Here is a 20,352-nt window from a genome sequence, read left to right on the forward strand (position 1 = left end):
ATGGAATTTTTATACAGCAACTTGTAGTAGCAATGATAATAATGTCAAGACAAGCAGTTTATATGTAGATTATGGACTCCCATAACTTTTTTAGATTAGAAATTCTGAAGAGAAGAAATTACCATCTTTGAAACAAACACTTTAGTTAAAAGACCCCAGTTAAAATCCTAACTCAGCTGTTTACTAGTAAATTGTGTGATACAAGACAATTTATTATCTCCAGGCCTCAATCACCACCTCATAATACAGAGATATTCATACCTCTACATAACACAGGAATATTGGGAGGAATTAAATGAGATAGCATTTCTAAAACATAAGCATATAGTAGATACTGAAAAAGTCCTTGGAGATTTTTAGCCAATTATAAACACCTTCAGATTAGAACTAGTTGCACAACCCTAAAAATATTTTAAACATAAAGGTATCATAGTTCAATTTATAGTTCCAATAAAATATTTACATTTATATTTCCAAATATAATTGGAAATCTCTATTTCCAAATAAAATAGAAAATATAATATAAAATTTTTTACAAACTTAAAGGGGACAAAAAATAAGTTACTTTATTAAAAAACCTCATCCTTTAAAATTAAAGACATGCAAAAGAAAACATATCATTTTCAGTTTTCAAAGTCACATGATCTAACAGCTCGCAAATTTTTTGTTGATATCAATTGGCAGACGTCCATCAAATTATTCATTCTTACAAAGAATAACAATTTTGGCAATCTATATAAGCTTACTTAAAATCAAAGTCTAGACTCATGGATTTTTTATCTTCCATTTAAAGAAAAACTTGTCTGTCAATTGTCAAATGCTCTGAAGCAATTCATGTTAATTTTTTCAGTGACAGACATAAAGGATTATTATTAGAGGGTTTAAAAGAAATATTTTAAACACAATAAATGTGCATCACATTACAGCATGTGTGTATGAAGCACACTGATGATACAATTAAGGATCCTTTATCCAGGTAATGATTCATGCTGATACTATTATTTTAATCATAAAGCTTTAAGATCATATAGTTCAAACCCCTTCATAACAAAGATGAAAAAACTGAAGATTAAATATGTTAAGTGACTCGCTTATGCTCATGTAGCTAGTGCCATAGTCTTCACCAAGACTCAACATTTTCCGACTGCTCTAGGGCGATTTCCCAACTTCACCTCTCTGCTTAGTAGCCTGAAAAGAATCCATATACAATTTTGATCATAGAGGTTTCTGTCTCAACAGTGATGCAATATAGTAGAATAACACTAAAGGATTTGGGGTTTATTCACTCACTTATTCTGTTACTCACTCACTCAACATGTACTGAGTGACCATCAGGCGTCAGGCATTGGCCTGGGTACTGGGTAGAAGACCCAAATTTGCCACTTATTTGTATGACTTTGGACAAAAATCTCTTTAGATCTCAGCTTCTTAATTACTAAAATGAAGATAACATCAACCTTTCTCACAATGTTGAAAGACTAAATGAGATCATGTACTTGGAATGTAGGGTAAGGTCCCCAATTTAGGTACAACTGATGGGTTATCTAAATTGCACCACTGCATAAACAATTACCACCTGAAGGCCAGATCTCAAACTTAACATGATCAGAACTGAACTTACTCTCTTTCCCTTCCTATAAACTCCCCTACCCTGTAGTGCCTTTCTTATTATTGGCTTCACTATCTAACTATTCATGAATGCCAAAAATCCTGGAATACTCTGAATATCCCATTTCTATCAAGCTCTATGTCTAGTCAAACACCAAGCCCTACCAGCTATCCCTCTTAAGTCCTTCCCAAACACATTCATCTCCTCTTTCCCCCCACTGTTTCACAGAGCCTCATCATTTCATGCCCTAAGTACTTCAATATCTTTTAGTCCCTCTAAACTAGCTGCATAAACTGAAATGAAAATAGGGAGATTCAATAAAGATCTGCATGTGGAAGGGTGAGGGATGCCTGGGTGGCTCAGTTGGTTAAGGGTCTGCCTTCAGCTCAGGTCACGATCCCAGGGTCCTGGGATCGAGCCCCACATTGGGTTCCTTGCTCAGCAGGGAGTCTGCTTCTCCCTCTGCCTGCCATTCCCCTTGCTTGTGCGTGCTCTCTCTCTCTCTGACAAATAATATCTTTAAAAGAAAACTCTTCTCTTTTACAGTATCTAGATTTCTCTTAACTCTTGCCTAAGAAAACTATTAGGTATTCAAAAATTCACAAAAGATGATAACTGGTTCCCTTCTATTCTTTCTCTGGGCAAATCTTAGCCAAAAACAAACAAACAAACAAACTGTTGAATATCTAGAATATAGTATCACAGAGCAAGAATACAGACATCAGACATCTTGAAGTTGTTTATAAAGATGGGATAGCCTGGGGCACCTGGGTGACTCAGTCGGGTTGAGTGTCCTACTCTTGATTTTGGCTCAGGTCATGATCTCAGGGTCGTGAGATCGAGCCCCGTGTTGGGATCGGTGCTCAGTGCAGAGTCTACTTGTCCTTCTCCCTCTGCTCCTCCCCCCACTTATGTTCTCTGTCTCTCTCGGTCTCTCTCTAACAAATAAATAAATAAAATCTTAAAAAAAAAAAAAAGGTGGGATATCCTAAGAAACTTTATCTACTCATTTTGAAACCATGCCAGTATCTCCTGACTCTATCCTTACCATCAGAATCTATGAAGATACCATATGAGAATAAAAAAAAGAATAGCTAGCCCATAGCACTGCTGCTTAATTTCTCTAAGCTGCCATCAAAAATAGAATGAGTCTCAAAGCACCTGAACCCGAATTAAGCCAGTAAGCACTCTAGCTCTGAGATAAAATTCAAAATCCATCTCTGGACATAAATCCAGGTAAGATTAGAGTTGCTGACAAGTAGTTCTACTTTAAGTGAAAATTATGTGTTAAAATCTAAATTCCCAGGTAAGCTTCTAAGTGGCAAGCTGCCACTTGAAAACTACTTTTCTGTTTTCCTCCTTTGAAATCCTCCTGCTGTTGACATTTTGTGAATGAGGAAATTGACCAAAACAGCAGAAAAGAGGCAAACTCAAATTAAAGTGCTTCGTGTCAATTGAGCAAGCCATGCTACACCCTCATCAATGTAAAGATGCAAAAATGTAAAAATGCAAAAATGAACATATCCCAAACATCACCCACCCCCATTCTAAATATTTCAAACTCTACCACCAGATACACAGAGGAGTTACTTTGCATGAATCATTATTCACAGCAAAAGGGAGCAATTGTGCTAGCTTTTGCTTTCAAACATACAGAGCAGAAAAATGAGAAAAATAAGACTATGAGAGGAGGGAATAAGAAGGCAAGAGAGGAGTAAATAACCAAAACTGACCCAAAGTTTAATTCCTCTTCTTACTGTTGGGTCAGTTATCTCCGTTAAAAATCACCGAGAAGTCATATTATATTAGGAAACCTCAAAATACTTTATTCAATGGAAAATACAATGTCATTTTGTGATCTGTTCCTCCAGGCCTCAACAATTCTTGCAGCCTTCCCTGCTCTCCAGGGTATTCAAAACTCTGAGTTTGAAGATTCCGTGGGAAATCAAAACCATAACATAGAGGGAGATGGTTCCTGAGAGATGGCACAAACCAACTCCCATGTTCCACAACCAGGGTTACAGAGGCCTAGAGCCATGAGGTGGTGTTAGAGACTGAATTGTGTCCCCCAAAATTCACATGTTGAAGTCCTAACCCCAGCACCTCAGCATATGACCCTACTTGAAGACAGGGGGTTTTCACAGGTAATTAAGCTAAACTGAGATCATTAGAGTGGGCCCTAATCCAATATGACTGGTGTCCTTACAAGAAAAGGAAATTGGACACAGGTAGCGGGAAGATGATTTGAACACACAGGGAAAAGATGGCCATCCACAAGCCAAGGCTTGAAACAGATCCTGCCTTCATGGCCCTCCGAAGCAGGACCCCGACACCCTGACCTCGGACTTCTGGCCTCCAGAACTACGACACAGTAAATTTCTGTTATTTAAGCCACTTGTCCTATGGTACTTTGCTACAGGGGCCCTAGCAAAGTAATATAGGTGACTTGCCTCATGTTGTCTGGTAGGTGATGAAAAACAGAGCCAGAATGAAGCCCAGATTTCTAGACTCTAATATCCACGGGGCTTCCCACACCTCACTACACTCCCTTCCAATTTAACTCCCTGTTTTTTGCTCAAAGTCCTCTCCCACAAAAATCTTACACTCATTCAGCTTGTTAAGGACCATGCTAAATATATACTGTTTATGCTAAACTCTCATGAGATCTACTCCCACATCACCAAAAAGACATTTTCGTATAGACGTATCATGAACTCAGAAAGTCCAAAACTCAAATCTACTACTCCACAGAGTACTAACTAAGAAAGCCTAGGTACAAGATCCAACACCTTGGACAAGTCAACTAACCTCTCTAGGCCTCAATTCCATACTCGTATCACAGATTCTATAAACAGTATAAACTCTATACAAAATCCCTTCAAAGGGCTCAAGTGAAGTTTACAGTAGATAACCGCCCTTTCAAACTGCAAAGTGTTAAAAGCAACACAAATTATTTCTCCCTCTGGCACCATGTTTTTACTCACTCAAACTCAAAACCATTTATGTTTCCCTCTCAAATAATCTCTAACCAGTAATTCACCTTGTTCTGGCATTTCTTTCTCTACAAATCATTTTTTGTCACCGCTTTCTAATTAACCCAGGTCCTCGTAATTTCAAATCTGCACGACTTTGAATGACTGATTTATCAGCTTCCAGGTTCCTCCTCATCTAATCTATATCATACCTAATATCAGATTTATCTTCCTAATACACTCAGTTCAAAAGTCTTCAGAGGCTCCCTAACCCACAGAGGCCTGCATCCTCTGACACAACTGCCTCCCAGGGCCCGTTCCCAAGTTTATCTCAGGCCTACCTTGTGCCCAACGGCCTTGCCTCATACCTAGGCAGTATGAACACATCAACAACCACTTCAATTTGGCTCCATTTGTTTCTCCCCTTGAACTTCGCACTGATGAGTCCAACTGTCACAACTGGATCCTCTAATACCATTATAAACTTGCTCTGAACCTTGAACCGAGGCTAGCACGAACAGCAAGGGCAGGTTGGTAAACTGCAGTGTATACCCCACACGTTAGGGAGTGTGCCTGCTGCCCAGTTTCATTTCCTCCTGCTTCTCTCTTGGCCCAGCCTCTCTTTGCCCCTTTCCTACACCCTAGCACTCAGGGTCTAGCAAAATCAAATTCAAGAGCACTCCACCTTGCCGCCCTCCAGAGCTCGATGAGAACCACTGCTCTATCTCAACCAGTGGTTTCCAATCCCATAAGACGGGAGCACCCTCTTTATGTAACAAATATTTCATAAAGATGCCTTCACAACAACATTTTCAGCTAAGTAGGAATGATGGAAACCAAACGGAAGTGGTACGAAAAGGAGAATGAGAGGTGAGAAAGTGAAAACCGAAAGGAGGCCTCTCAAAAACAAATGTAAATCATAATGATGGTTGTGAGAAACAAATCAGACCAGGGACAGACTACATTTAATTCCTCAATACCTTAATGATATTATTGCAGTAAATCACTCACAGTTATCTTGTGGTGGGTCAGCTATAGTTCCTTCAGTGCAAAAAATAAGCTGAAGTCTTATGTCAAGATAATTTGTACTTTTAAAAATGTAGTGGAGGGAGTATCATGCTAAGTGAAATAAGTCAGTCGGAGAAAGACAGATACCATATGATTTCACCTGTATGTGGAATTTAAGGGGAAAAAACAAACAAACAAACAAACAAACAAAAAAAACAACCCAAGAAACACTCTTAACTATAGAGAACAAACTGATTGTTACCTGAGGGGAGGTGGGTGGGGGGATGGCTGAAATAGGTGAAGGGGATTAAGAATACACTTATCATGATGAGCACTGAGTAATGTACAAAACTGCTGAATCATATATTGCTGTACACCTGAAACTAATATAACACTTTGTTAACTATATTGGCACTAAAATTTTTAAATGTAGTGGAGGGAAAGCTATTAATACTAAAAGTTGTGAAACTGAACTGAAAAGTTCCCACTAATAAAAAGATTTTTTTTTTTTTAAAGATTTTTATTTATTTATTTGACAGAGAGAGAGACACAGCGAGAGAGGGAACACAAGCAGGGGGAGTGGGAGAGGGAGAAGCAGGCTCCCTGCAGAGCAGGGAGCCCGATGCGGGACTCGATCCCAGGACTCTGGGATCATGACCTGAGCTGAAGGCAGTCGCTTAACCAACTGAGCCACCCAGGCGCCCCAAAAAGATATTTTATTCTCTTGGAGTAGAGAAACTATGCAGAAATAAAATATAAAGCAATTTTATTTTATAAAAATTAAAAACATGTATGTAACAAACTATGTTGTAAGAGAAATTTTTAGAAAAATGACCAAAGAAAATATTACAAGATAAATGATGCTAATATATAAAGAGTATCTAAATGTCAATAAGAAAGACCAACGGAAAAAATAGTAAAGGACAGGAACAAAGAAATCAAGAAAGAAGAAATACAAATCACTAACAAGATAGCATGAGCCCAGTATGTGTAAGGACTTTTCTTAAAAGTCATGAATATAAAGTAATGCTAGATTAATGTGTACCTTAGAAACCCTACAAACAAAACCAAGCATATAAAATTCCTCAGTCAGCTTTAGTCTCACCATCAATACACATCAGGTTTTTTCCCCCACACCTGAGTATACAGCAGGATTGTCTTATTTTATTTAACATGACTCGATATGATTGCAAGAGATACTGATTTTTAAATTTCAGTTTACACTTTCCAATGAGATATAACCATATAATTTACAAACTCTGCATATGAGAGGTGAGTAATATTTAAACAGCTACAGGCATCATGCAAACACAAAAGCAAAGATAACGAGAAAATGCCTACCTTCCCTGATAGCTGTAAAAGGTGTACCTTCTTCTTCTTGCAGCCTGATCACCTTCAGGGCTACCAACTTCCCATTTACTCTGGCAGAAACGGAAGAAAAGATGAGAAGTGAATCCGTGAGAATATGTTCCCGTTATGGCTCTAATTTTCTTACAGTTTATATTTTATGCATTTTTGCACTGAAAATGTCAGTGACTCAATTATGCCACCACAACAAGATTAATTTCAGCAAGCTTGGGAATTTTATATCATCATTATAAATATTCACATTTAAATATTCACATTTTAAATATTCACACTCGCCTCGTCCCAAGATTTAACTAATCATAGTTTTCTATGATTCCCTCTGTGTTCCTTCCAGAATGAAACTAGTGCTTAACAAAATCACCACGCTTGATCAATCATTCTCAGACTAATTAGAAATCACGAAATCAAAATAACTCTTTCCCTTAGTTTTTCCAATAGCTCCTCATGTCCTTGGCTGAAATGTCTTCATCTTCAGTCTTAAGCTGAGGTCATTCAATCCCCAAGGTCAGAAACTCGATACTCAGACTTCTCTCCTCTCTCCTCTCTTCCCTCTTCTTTCTCTCTCTCAATATCACTCAGTCCTCCCTTTCTCGTTATTTTTTTTTACTAGAGCCTTCTAAAATTATATTTGGTCTGAATGTGTCTTATGATACGTCAGTATATCATCAAAATAAAAGTTATGAATGCTTTACTATTATAAGATTACACAGGACTTATCCAAAGCAGATGGTTCTTCCAGACGTATTCTAAATGTGTATCGGCTCTAATTAAAAGTCAGACTGCACTAGGCAGATAACTTTTTTATCTAGTCAATTCTGTTAACAAAAACATGACAATCTACATTGGTCTTATAGGCGAACGCTCTCCTTTACCTTTACTAGGCCCAGCAGTATCCTTTGTTAATAAGAATAGATAAAACAAGCACACATTACAAATGTAAAAGGTATAAGAAGGCATTTGATGAAAAGTAGGTCTCTCTGCTACGCTCCTTCAGCCACCCAGCTCCCATCCTGTGAGGTCACGGGTTACCATTGTTCATATATACTTACACACACACATATATGGTAGTATGCTAGACAGAGCACACTGTGTATTTTACCTTAATAAATTTGGTGACTTCCTCATAAACTCATAGAGAAAACTTTCTATTGCCTTTGAAAGACCACAGGGTACTCCTTTGTATACGTGTAATATACTTCATTTAATCCCAGTCTTCTACAGACAGTCGTTTAGCATGTTCCCAATTTTTGGCTACTACAACAATGATGGCGATAAATATTCTTGGACATGTAACTTCATTCAGGTAAAAAAAAAATATCTGTAAGATAAATTCCTAAAAGTGGCATTTCAAGTTTGAAATGTATGTGCATATCTAAATTCTAATTCTGATGAATAGTGGGAAATTATCCTACATGGAGGTTGTACCAACCTACACTTCCTACAGAACAAATGTAAGAGCTCCTGTTAGCCCCTTCACCTCTACTATGTTATCAACCACTGACTGCCAATCTGATAGATAAAAATTACAACCACAAATCTTCAGAGCTTATGGAACCAGCAAACAAGAACTCATGTGGTCCAGAGAATCCAGTGCCTGAGTCTGAAACAAAGAATGAGAATGTCTCTTTTTTAAGAACTGCATCCAATTGGTCTGGTTTTGCTCGAAAAACTGCCACAGACACAAAACTTGAAAGTCCAAGGAATTCAGCACAGCCCAACCATCCCAGTGGCATTCCTCATTGCGCTAACTGTGGAAGTACTTTGTTGGTTACCCTAATGGGATAAGGCCATCTGATTATAAAGCCCCACAATGTGCCCCCTTCTCAAGGTTAGGAGGTATTTTTCCTTGTCTTTCAGCTGGGATGACAGGCCAACTGCTTTTCTGTTCTGCATCCTTTCGCTCCTCAGTACATTACCTTGATTTTTCCACTCCTGACTGTGCTCTAGGTACCCAGGTGCAGGCAAAAAATTGATATGCACATGGAGTTCCACTGGAGACTGTACCTTGTGCTCTCACTTTGTCCTTTATGACTAAGGGTGGGGGGTGGTCTCTGGCGGGGCTTGAGGCTGGGATGCAGTCAGTGCTAACATCTGCACAGATTCTTCTCAGCCCAGTTGAGCTCATCACTGGCTCCCCAGAGGAGGCAGTAACTGCTTCCAGGAACTGCTTGGAACTTTCCCCACATTTACAGATATTTTCCTCTCACCCATAAAAAAATACACACAACCTGCTTCCCACAAAGCTTTTCTACTTCCCTTGAGATCATTAACTTATATGCACCATGAACTGAATTCTAGAATATAGGGAATTCGTGTTTTTAAAGGTCATATACTTAAAACACTCTCAGACCATGAAGCATAATTCATTCCCCTATAATATACTAAAAGGAGAGAAACCTTCAACTAAGCCAACATTTACTCTTTAAATGCCACTAGAGGTAGAACACCTTTAAGTAGATTGAGGGAATTCTGATTCTGAAGCACCATTCTCCACGAATTGAAACTCCAAGCATTAATTTCTTATAGTTATGATACTCATAACGCTAGAAACATTGAGTTTTATGTATTATATTACATAACACTAAAAATTTCCTTAAAATTTATGCTAGACTATTAGCTCTGGGAGTGAAGGAACTCTTTCTGTTTTGTTAACTGTTATGTGCCCAGTGCCTAAAACTGCTTGGTATAGAGTAGGCTCTCAAAAACATTTATTGAATTAATAATGTTAATATACTGATAATTCCTTTCTTATACCTGAAAGATAACTCAAGAATAAAGTTTAGGGGCGCCTGGGTGGCTCAGTCGGTTAAGCATCTGCCCTCGGCTCAGGTCATGATCCCAGGGTCCTGGGGTCGAGCCCCGTGTCGGGCTCCCTGCTCCGCGGGAAGCCTGCTTCTCCCTCCCCCACTCCCCCTGCTCGCGCTCTCGCTTGCGCATGTTCCCTCTCTCTAATAAATAAATAAAATATTTAAAAAAAAGATTAAAGTATAATAATTGCTGCTTTCAAAAGTTTCAGAAATCTCAAATTTAATAAAGTTTTCAGTATCTTCTTTCATGTTTGGCTTAAGTATTTATTGTCCTTTTTCAAATTAAATGTGTAACCTCTTTGATTTTGACACATGTGGATATGGCAAGTTTTCATTTCCTTAAAGTTTTAGAGTTTATAGAATGCTTTGTTAATTAACCCTTTTGCACCCAACAGCCATGTTTCAAAACCCCCACTATCCTTTAATTATCTGTGTCTAGACCACTAATCAGTATCTCCCTCTTCTTCAACTGCTTTAGTGGTCTCCCCTTAAGAATCATATTGATTATCAAATTGCTCTTTAACCTTAGAGTCATTGTGACTTTCTCTTTTCTTAATTAGTTTTTCTCTACATGTCTAGACACTCACCAACTACTGGAACCCTCAGTTCTAAAGCCCTAGGAAAAAATGCTAAGTCACTTGCTCCACTTTTGGAAAAAATACCTTTGGGAAAAAATAACATTACCAATTTTCTAATGTTCTACCTTTGATGCATATGTTTTTATAAACTTTAGCACAGACTGAAATACTTGAAATTCCAAGTTACTAACTCTAACGAAATGTCATTTTGTTAAAGACATCAAAAGAACATATCTGTTATTCTATAAAAATGACATAGAATCACACAGAAAAGGAGATAACATAGAAAAGAAGTTATTATATCTAATAACTACCTTGTATAGTTTAAACGATTTTATTGAAGATCCAAAACATACACTTCAAACATTGATTTAAGTTCCTTAGAATAATTACAAAATTCCAATTGAATCAACAAATGAGAGCTGTTTACAGGAAAACACTGAAGATTCCTCTTTAACAAGTCTCATTAATTAAATCAAAAGCTAATGAATAGAAGGCAATCAAGGCTTGATGGCAATGAAGACATTAATTCAGGTGATTAACATAGTAAAAAAAAACTTTTAATTGTGTTAATAATACTACAGAACATTCTATTGGAGGTATTGCCAGGTTTTACCCAGTTGTCCTAAGCTATTTAAAGAGCTGTTTTAATTTCAGAGATTCTTTACTATTCTCTAATTTTTCAACATCTCACTTGGCCAAGCTGACTTCAGACCCAGGGATGAATCATCCTTCAGTCCACTGGTCACACAGAAGAGCTGTCAAAGGCAGGATGAGGAAGAGCCAGGGGAATGCCCAAGCACAGAGCTTTCCACACACAGAGACATGGGGATACTGGGTGTCCTGGCAGAGCCATGTTCAAGTGGATCCAGCTTTCAAACTGGTTCTAACCACAAATCCAAATCTCTATGAACTTCAGAAACTCTGTCCGCAGTTCTGTATGCCCTAAGTTTGTAAAAAATAAAGTTCTCTTGCGAGAGAAAAACAAGAAGATCTAGGAGTTTTGAACAAGGAACACAGCCTGTTCATTTTTTCATGCATTTGCTCATTCAACATCTGTGAAACCTACAAAGGAAAATGCCCCTTTTAGGGTAAAATTTCCAGGTTCAAAAGATGATGCACAGAAAGAATTTCCTTATGAGCAAAAATTCTCAAAGGAAAGCCCAAAGGTTTTCTATTCCATTAGTTACTTCAAATTAATAGGATAATTTAGTACAATAAAACAAAATTACAAATATTATCTAAGTCATCTTTGAAAACAGTGTCCATGTGCTAACACCTAGAAGAAATTATATCTAGAGGTTACAAAGGAAATTAAGGCAATATACCTAAAAGAAATTTAATATACTCTGGAAAATTTAATATATTCTGCCTCTCTTCCATTATGACTTTGTCTCAAGAGAAACTGCTAGGAAATAATACCAAGCGCAGACAGATCCAATGCTTGCTTCCTTACTGTGTTTGTCTAGAAGCAATAGAAGGAAATGTAGATACTACTGAGGAAGCGACAATGGCAAACTAGAGTATATCAAGGATGATATATTGGGCTGAATTTTTAAATTTTCAGAAAAGTCATTAAAATATTTTAAAGGTACTATTAATAGTGCTTCTTTTATATAATTACCTCTTAAGACACTGGCTAAATTGCTGACTTATTGTATTACATACATACTTCAAAAATTTAAAACTTAACTAAACACTTGGTCTTGCTATCTCCATCTAAATTCAATTTTTATTCAGGTGTAAATGAGAAATCTTTGCAATTCTGCAATATCCTGAAAGTGCTATTTACTATATTTTATTCTGGAAAAAATAAATTAGAATTTCAAAGTAAGTTGCCAGTAATCACACTTCATGCTAATCTTTATCAATACAGAGAGAAGACGACTAATAAAATCCAAAGATTAAAAAGAGAATAGTATAATGGCTATTTATTAGAATGTGACTAACAATGCAAAAAGTCTGAGAATTTAATGCAATGAGAAGTCTGTTCAATGGACAATTATAACCTTTTATAAAAGAAATGATTGCTACTAACGCATAATTCATCATTGTCAATGTTTCATCCAATGTACAAACTCATGATACTTTGAACCAAATTTAGAATGACATATATTGTTCATGGAAGAAAACAATAATTACATTTCAACAATTTTAAACCAACCAACTCTGCACCTTTCCAAAAATAAAATCTGTCAACAAAGGATTTGAGAGTCACTACCTTGCAAGCAGAAGTGACCTCAATGACCATTCAGGCTCCAAGCAAAAAGATCCTCACTGATTTGGTTTTTTATCCTTGTCCTCTCACTCCCTGGAACAAAGCAGCCCCTCAAAAGACTTGATGGAACTCAACTCCCCTAAACTACCCCAAGTTTTTTGGTTCTTATGTTGAGCCAAAATTTGCTTCCTATAACTTCCACTCTCTGATTCAAGTTCTGAATCCACAAAGACTAACTAAATGCTCTTTCATAAGACAGTCTGTCCCATAATTAAGTTTTAATATCCTGCCCCTAAATCAACAAATTGAGAGAGAGTGATTCTGTGCTTGGCATAAAGGACAAACAACAGAGACATGATCCTTGCACTTAGGTCTCACCAAGGAGACAGGCATAAAGTATCAAAGAGAAAAAACAGGTTCTCACTCATCCAAGATGGAAAAATTTAAGCATCACTAAACTAATATCTGTGATTGAAAGCTATCAAACATATTTAATTCAATAAGTTTATAATGCAACAAAACAAAACCAACTCAGGAGTCATATTTGGAGGGTACTACAAAACCATATCATTAGTTTCAAAATAGTTGAAAAGAATATATCAAGCATTTACCTTCCTTCTTCATATACTTTCATATACACTGTCCTTCACTCTAATGAGATAGTTGATATATGGAAGTTTCTCTTTATAGATGTACTGCATATAACAAACGAAGAAGGAATGACAGAATCTGAATAACACCATTCTTAACCATAATCACTTAATGGATTATTAATGGTTGCTAAAATCACAAAATGAGGCTATCAGATATTATGCACCTCCTGATGGAAGCAGGCATCCCCTCCTATGGAATAAACCCAACCCAAATCTGACCAAGTTTCACTCTAACTACTTAATTAAGGAGATAAGGTAACAAGTTAAATGATACTATTGGGATACAATGAGAAAATCTAGAATATAGGAAATTCTATAGGAAAAATGAAGCTTGTCTTTTCAACAAATAAATTTCAAGGCAAAAAAGGGAAGGAACCCATAGATTAAGCGATTGGAACAACCAGGTAGATGGAACAACTGTACAAAATCTCAGAGGCAGAGAACACAATGTGTTAAACAAAAATATAAGAAGGAAAGAATGACTAGAGTTTCTTGCTGTTGGGGGTGGGGGGGATGGAGAGTTAGGAAGGCACCTGGAAAGAGAAATGGAAGAACCAGATCATGGAGGTCCTTAAGAGGGAAAGATGGAAAGGAAAGGGAAGGGAAAGGGGAAAGGGGAGGGGAAGGGGAAGGGGGAGGGGGAGGGGAAAGGGAAGGGAAAGGGGAAAGGAAGGAAAGAAAAGGAAAGGAAAGAGGAAAGGAAAGAGGAAAGGAAAGGGGAAAGGAAAGAGGAAAGGAAAGGAAAGAGGAAAGGAAAGGAAAGGAAAGGAAAGGAGGGAAGAAAGGAAAGGAAAGGAAAGGAGAGGAAAGGAAAGAGGAAAGGAAAGGAAAGGAAAGGAAAGAGGAAAGGAAAGGAAAGGAAACGAAACGAAAGGAAACGAAAAGAAAGGAAAAGAAACAGAAAGGAAAGGAAAGGAAAGGAAAGGAAAGGAAAGGAAAGGAAAGGAAAGGAAAGGAAAGAAAAACACTGGGGATCTAAAGAAAGAAAATGCTATGATTAAATTATGTGTCTGCAGCTCACCCACTATGGTAGAGAATGGCCTGAAGGAGCACACCAGTGGGAATAGGAAGGGAGGGCAGGAAACTGTTGCAGTGGTCCCAGGGAAAGATGGCAGCCGCACAAAAACAGTGTTTGGTAAGAGGAATGGGAAAAAGGAAAAGGACATTCTGAAGACACAATCAACAACCTGTCAGGATAAATTGGATTGGGCACAGGGAATGTTGTAAAAGATGATTCCAAATGTTCTGACTTCAGTGTTGGGTGGATGCAGGTACCACTTAACTGAATCAAGGGAAACTAAAGAAGAGGAGATTCAGACAGAGTTGTAGAGTCCTGTTTCGGAGGATCTTAGTCTGGGAGCATCCCCAGTGGAGACACATAGTAAGCACTGGTATTTGTGGATCTGGATCTCAGTACAAAAACCTAGGCTAGACATAAAAACCTGTGAGTCATTTGGAGGACTTCAAGAGAAGTAATAACCTCAAGAGAGAGCCAGTTTTCTGTTAAAGCAGAAGTTAAGAAAAAATTCAGAGAGAGGTAGAGATTATATTTGTTGATCAGAGGATGATGTTCTAGATCTAGAAGACACAGGAAGATCCTGAAGGACAGGAAGGGACAGTGTAAAAGATATAGTGAGAAGTAGGGGGGTGAGGTCAGAGAGACAGCAGATGATCCGGGAGTTTATCCCTTGGGTGGTGCCCGTGGTAAACAGTGATGAGCAGAAGAGATTCCATCCTGACGGTCTCTTGGAAGCAGGTGGGACAGGGGCTGCTGCTGTGGCTGCCCCTGAGCATTAAACAAGGCATGGAGGGGGCTGGGACCAGCCTCTGCAGATGCATGGAAGATTAAGGTGCTGGCTGCACAGTAGAATCAACTGGGCAGCTTTAAAACATATCTTGGCCTGGCCGCACTCCTGATTTAATTGGCGGTAGGGTGGGGTCCTAAGCATTTGTATTTTTTAAAACACCCTGGGGTGTTGAGAACCAGTCTGTTAAGCCTTTAGGTTCTTACATCAACTTCTCATTGCCTCTCTTCCTTTGTCTGGTCTGGAACACATCCAAGTCTCCTTTTCTACAATAAACATCCAAAAGTAATAGTAGTAACTATTTGAAATAGCTGACTAGCCCTCAGTCTTAGTTGCAAGCTTTTGAGAAGTCCCAGCTGATTAGTCCCTTTTGAAATGTGATTGCCAGGGTGGACATACTACCAGATGTGGTCTGAAAAGCATTGAGTGGACTGGGATAGTACCCTGTCCCGTTCCAGAAACCGAACTTGTACTACTTTGGCCTAAGCATGTTTTAAACTGTGATAGTCACAAAATACTGTAAACTCAAACTAATCTTACCAACAACGAAAACCCCTGAGTTTTCTTTAGGGGCCCTGAAATCGCACCATTTCTAACTTGCCCTATGCCTAATAATTCACTTTTTAAACACAACTTCAGGAGTTTGATTTATCCCTAATAAAATTCCAACTTGTCAGCAGCAACCAACTGCTCATGCCCCTCATGTATGTTCCAAATTCCAATCCTGTTTTTGATGGGCATTGGCTACCCACCCTTCTCTGTGTCCTAATCTGAGGTAGGAATGAAAACACTGAACAGGAAGAGGTCCAAGACAGTGCCCTTTGACACCACACTCTTGACCCCTACCCCATCCAGCTTTCTGGGGACCTGGCTTCATTAAATGTCCTTTCTTTCTTTTTCTCTCTCCTCCCTCTTCTTTTCACTTTCAACCTCTCCAATCTAGTCCTTTGTTTCCGTGGCCCCTCCTTCTCAGACCATGACACTGACCATCTACCTCTACCACTGGACCGTACTAGAAAATTTGCATCTGACACATAATTAGGGCTCAGTGGTGAACAAATGAGTCAACCTCTTATCATGTAAAGGAGGTACAAGAAACCCTACTACTCTTAGGGATCCTTAATCAGCCTGTTGTAAACCCACCACCAGCAACAGCATAGCACTCAACTGCCTATCACTCTCTTACCTATCAGAACATAAACAGGAACCGTTACCCATCTGGAAAACAAACAAATATACAGTATCTACAGGGTTCTACTGGTCTAGTAGCTTAACAATCTGATCAGAAAAAGGAATTAAGGTTGTCTAGGGATAATATTTATGAACTCTTAGATCACTATTTTGTTTTCTAACTACTCAGAAATCATCTGTGTGATAATCTGTCCTAAAATGTTCTGTTGGGGAAAGGGAATGAGAAGGGCATGCAGAAAGAAGGTCGGTCACACCATTTCCCCTGGATCTGGTTCAGAGAATCCGTCTTCTATGACTATGTGGACCTCTCAAGGCTACTAATGCCTCGCCAATTTTTCATAGTTCCTCAAGGATGACTGACAGGGATGGGACAATCTCAACCCTAATTTCTTTAAAATTCAGTTAAACAATCATATTAAGTCTTAAACCAGAACTCCTTAGAGAACCATAGTACTCTCAAACTTCCCAAGACATCTGATAATTTAATTCACCCTTATATTTGTTCTGTGTTTTGGTTCCAGAAGCTCACTCGCCTTGGTAGCAGTGATGTAAGCAAAACAGAGGGGAGTAACTGCACTCATTCTCTAGCACCTTTCTACCCCAGTGACATTTTCTGTGTATCAACTTCAAACCTAAGCCTTTCCTGGGCTTCTGATGCTTCCTCTCCTTCTCTCACTGAGCTGCATTGTATTGTGGTTATCTGGTCTGTGTTGGTTTTGTTTTGAGAGACTTTTACCATCCGTTTTTATATTAATCTTCCAGAGTTTTAGGGCAATGGACTGGACACTTCTTGGTATTCTTCTGGAATACCTCCAGATGCAAGGAACCATTTTTGGATAGAGCAAAAGTCCCATACATACAGCCTCTGAGGAGATTACCAGCCAGAGAAGAAATAAGACCATATCAAGCAACTAAAATGCAAGATAAACAAAGATAAGTTGCTTTAAAAAAAAAAAAAAAAAGTAAGGCAAAGGAATCAAAGACAAGGAATGGAAGAATTGTTCAAATATCAAAAAAAGGCACAAAGCACAGAAAAGATACCCAGGACACCTACAAATGTAAAGGTAGTTGGTTACACATATTCCTGAAATTACTAGAGAGGGCATGTTTATTTAATGAGATGGGAGGGTTTCATTAAAAATAAGTAAAATGTAGTTTGAGTTTTTAGAAATTGATTTTTCACACATAGTGAGATTTGAAATTCACTGTGTTAAATATTTCTACAATGGCGCGCCTGAGTGGCTCAGTCATTAAGCGTCTGCCTTCGGCTCAGGTCATAATCCCAGGGTCCTGGGATCAAGCCCCGCATTGGGCTCCCTGCTCCACGGGAAGCCTGCTTCTCCCTCTCCCACTCCCTCTGCTTGTGTTCCCTCTTTCACTGTGTCTCTCTGCATCAAATAAATAAAATCTTAAATAAATAAATAAATAAATAAATATTTCTACAAATTTTTCTCTACAACATACAATTTATGTCCCTAAACATACAACACCCAAAGGTGCCCATATGCACTGAAACCTAAGAACGAAGGGACAGTGTGAAGGTTAAGAAAAAAAAGAAGTTGGGTTTTTCCCTGTTTTTCCTTAGTCCCACTTTCAAGCACACTTGTCTGGGGAAGCATATTACTGCGGTCTTTGAAAAGGCAGCATTTTACATTTCTAGAGAAATCAAATTTTCTCTTTCTGAGGTCAAGTTGCCACTTCAAATAGATTTTTATCTTCAGAAGCTTTTTTCCCATAGAAAATGCTTCAAAAAAGCAGAAAAGAAATGAATATACTTTTTGATGATAATATCATTTTTCCCTATCTTGGATTACTTATTATTTTCTAGCTAATGCTTACATACTATATCTCATACTGTATCTAAATATAAAAATAAAATTCACCCATTCATTTTTTTTTTTTAAGTCTAACTACAGCATCACAATCAGCCTGAGCCATTACACAAGCTGGGATTAAAGAAGAGAATAAAGTCTGATGCTCCACCTTAGAACATCTCAAGCTTTCTCAGTGCAAAGATATGTTTAAACCATGATGTTCCCATTTCGCTAACAGAGTCAGAAATGGTCCCCATTCTCTAGTTGAGGCACACATGTTCATCATCGTAAGAGAGAAGTCAGGCCTCCTCTCACAGGAAAAAAGCATCTCCAAAAAAGTTAAATGAGATGCACCAAAAAGCACATCACTGATTCACCACAAGGCTTTAAGGAATCCCCAAATACTCGTTGCCAAGTAGTGTTAATCACAGAGATCTTGCATTTTCCATTCAAACATAGCCATACAAAATTAAGTGAAGTTTGGAACAGCAGGATAAAACAATTAAAGCAGCCCTGGAGAGCCATTAGGCAGGGGTATTCAGAGTTCAGACTGTTTTCTACCCATTCTAATAAAGACACAAACACACACACACACACACACACACAAGCACATACGCACACACACCCATCCAGTTTATGTAACAACCAGGATAGCAACCTGGTTATTTTCTTTTTTTGGGTTGGCAGCAAAGGCCCATGGACAACCAACAAAGATAATTATTATAAATACAGAGTAGCTTGATTAAAGGACGAAGACTTCTATCAAGTCAAGAGGATTATGAGTGATTTTTATTTTCTTCATTAAATTGGACTACTGTCATAATTATAGAAAATGTGTCACTGTTAAATACCTTTGAAATGAAATTTTCTAAAACAATATCAAGCAAAGCCAAATTTATCTAGTTTGAATGAAGTCTTTTATGACAAAAAGGACTGGAGAACAATGCTTAGGCATCATTAATTACTAAATCTAAAGACTATTATTACTCTCCTAAAAATAAAAGGGGTACTATAATGGACTGCTGTAAAGGCAAGCAAGGTGCCAATGCAAAAAATGACTCAATTAAACATAAAGTTGAAAACAATCCACCTACACATGGTGAGGCTCAGGCTTTGTATTAATTCATGTTTTACTAATGAGCTGATTAGATAAGGACTTTATAAAAATTATGTAGAATTGATATAATAAGATCTATGCTTAGTATTACTTCCAAAACCTAGCACTAGAGCCAGAGTACAAATTACCCTGATTTGGAATCAAATGGTCTTACATACAGCCAATAGGTTTAAAATTACAATAGGTGTCTTTTAAATCAAAAATAGCACTTGCATTGAATATCACTATTGTTAAAGCACCTACAATGTGACAGGCCCTGGGCCAAGGACTTTATGTCTCATTTAATCCCTATAACAAAGTTGTGTGATAGATACTATCGTCATCTCCACTTTATTAAAAAAAAAAAAAAAAAAAAAACCAAGGCACAGTTCCAGATCACACAACCAAAAGAGGCAGTTGCAGAATTTTTAGCAGGTCGGACTTCAGAACCCATACTCATAAATTCTCTGTGGGGTAGCAATAATTACAGCGTGAACCACAGAAGAAAGGTGTGTGAGCCATATTCTCGCACTACTCCTACATTCAACAGAGGCACTCTGCTTACATCAGTGTATTTTTTTTTTCAGACACCTGTGATCAAATTATTTACTGTCAAAGCAATGTCATTATTCTTTGTGTTTTCTAATAATTTTTTACAAACCTTAAAATAGATCAATGTGTTTTGGAATGGGCATTAATAAGTCTTATCTTAATTGTAAAAGTGACATGTGTTTATGGCAAAATGGTTGGCAAACACAGAAAAAAAATTATATCAAAATAATCCTATTATTCAGAGGTAAATTTTTCAACATGTGTGTGTATCTTCTAGACTTCTTTCTGTGGGTGGATATTTTTCTTTTTTTTTTTTTTTATAAAGATTTTATTTATTTATGTGAGAGAGAGAGAATGAGAAAGAGAGCACATGAGAGGGGGGAGGGTCTGAGGGAGAAGCAGACTCCCTGCCGAGCAGGGAGCCCGATGCGGGACTGGATCCCGGGACTCCAGGATCATGACCTGAGCTGAAGGCAGTCGCTCAACCAACTGAGCCACCCAGGCGCCCCCAGTGGGTGGATATTTTTCTAACAGGATCCTGGCTAAGGGCAGGCCAGAGCAACCATATAGCAAGGGTGGGGAGATTTTCTCTAAATGGCAGGAATCTTGCTAAAACTAGGCTAAGAAGGCCTGGCAAGGACAGGGGGTTGCCGGGGGGGGGGGGGGGGGGGGGGGGGGGGG

General features: G+C 38.2%; 1 protein-coding gene across 7 annotated transcripts in view; it reads right to left on the reverse strand.

Moving 5' to 3' along the window:
• The window catches only part of CDK14 (cyclin dependent kinase 14), a 511,224-nt gene that overhangs the window by 323,918 nt on the left and 166,954 nt on the right, over positions 1-20,352 (reverse strand). For all 7 annotated transcript variants that reach the window (XM_081800571.1, XM_081800565.1, XM_081800566.1 and 4 more), the window contains one exon: positions 6,931-7,010. In XM_081800571.1, coding sequence (XP_081656697.1) covers positions 6,931-7,010 — 80 coding nt within the window. The remainder of the gene's footprint in view (positions 1-6,930; positions 7,011-20,352) is intronic.

This window comes from Leptonychotes weddellii, chromosome 12 (assembly GCF_054177405.1).
Source record: "Leptonychotes weddellii isolate Sample4059 chromosome 12, ASM5417740v2, whole genome shotgun sequence".
Lineage (NCBI taxonomy): Eukaryota > Metazoa > Chordata > Mammalia > Carnivora > Phocidae > Leptonychotes > Leptonychotes weddellii.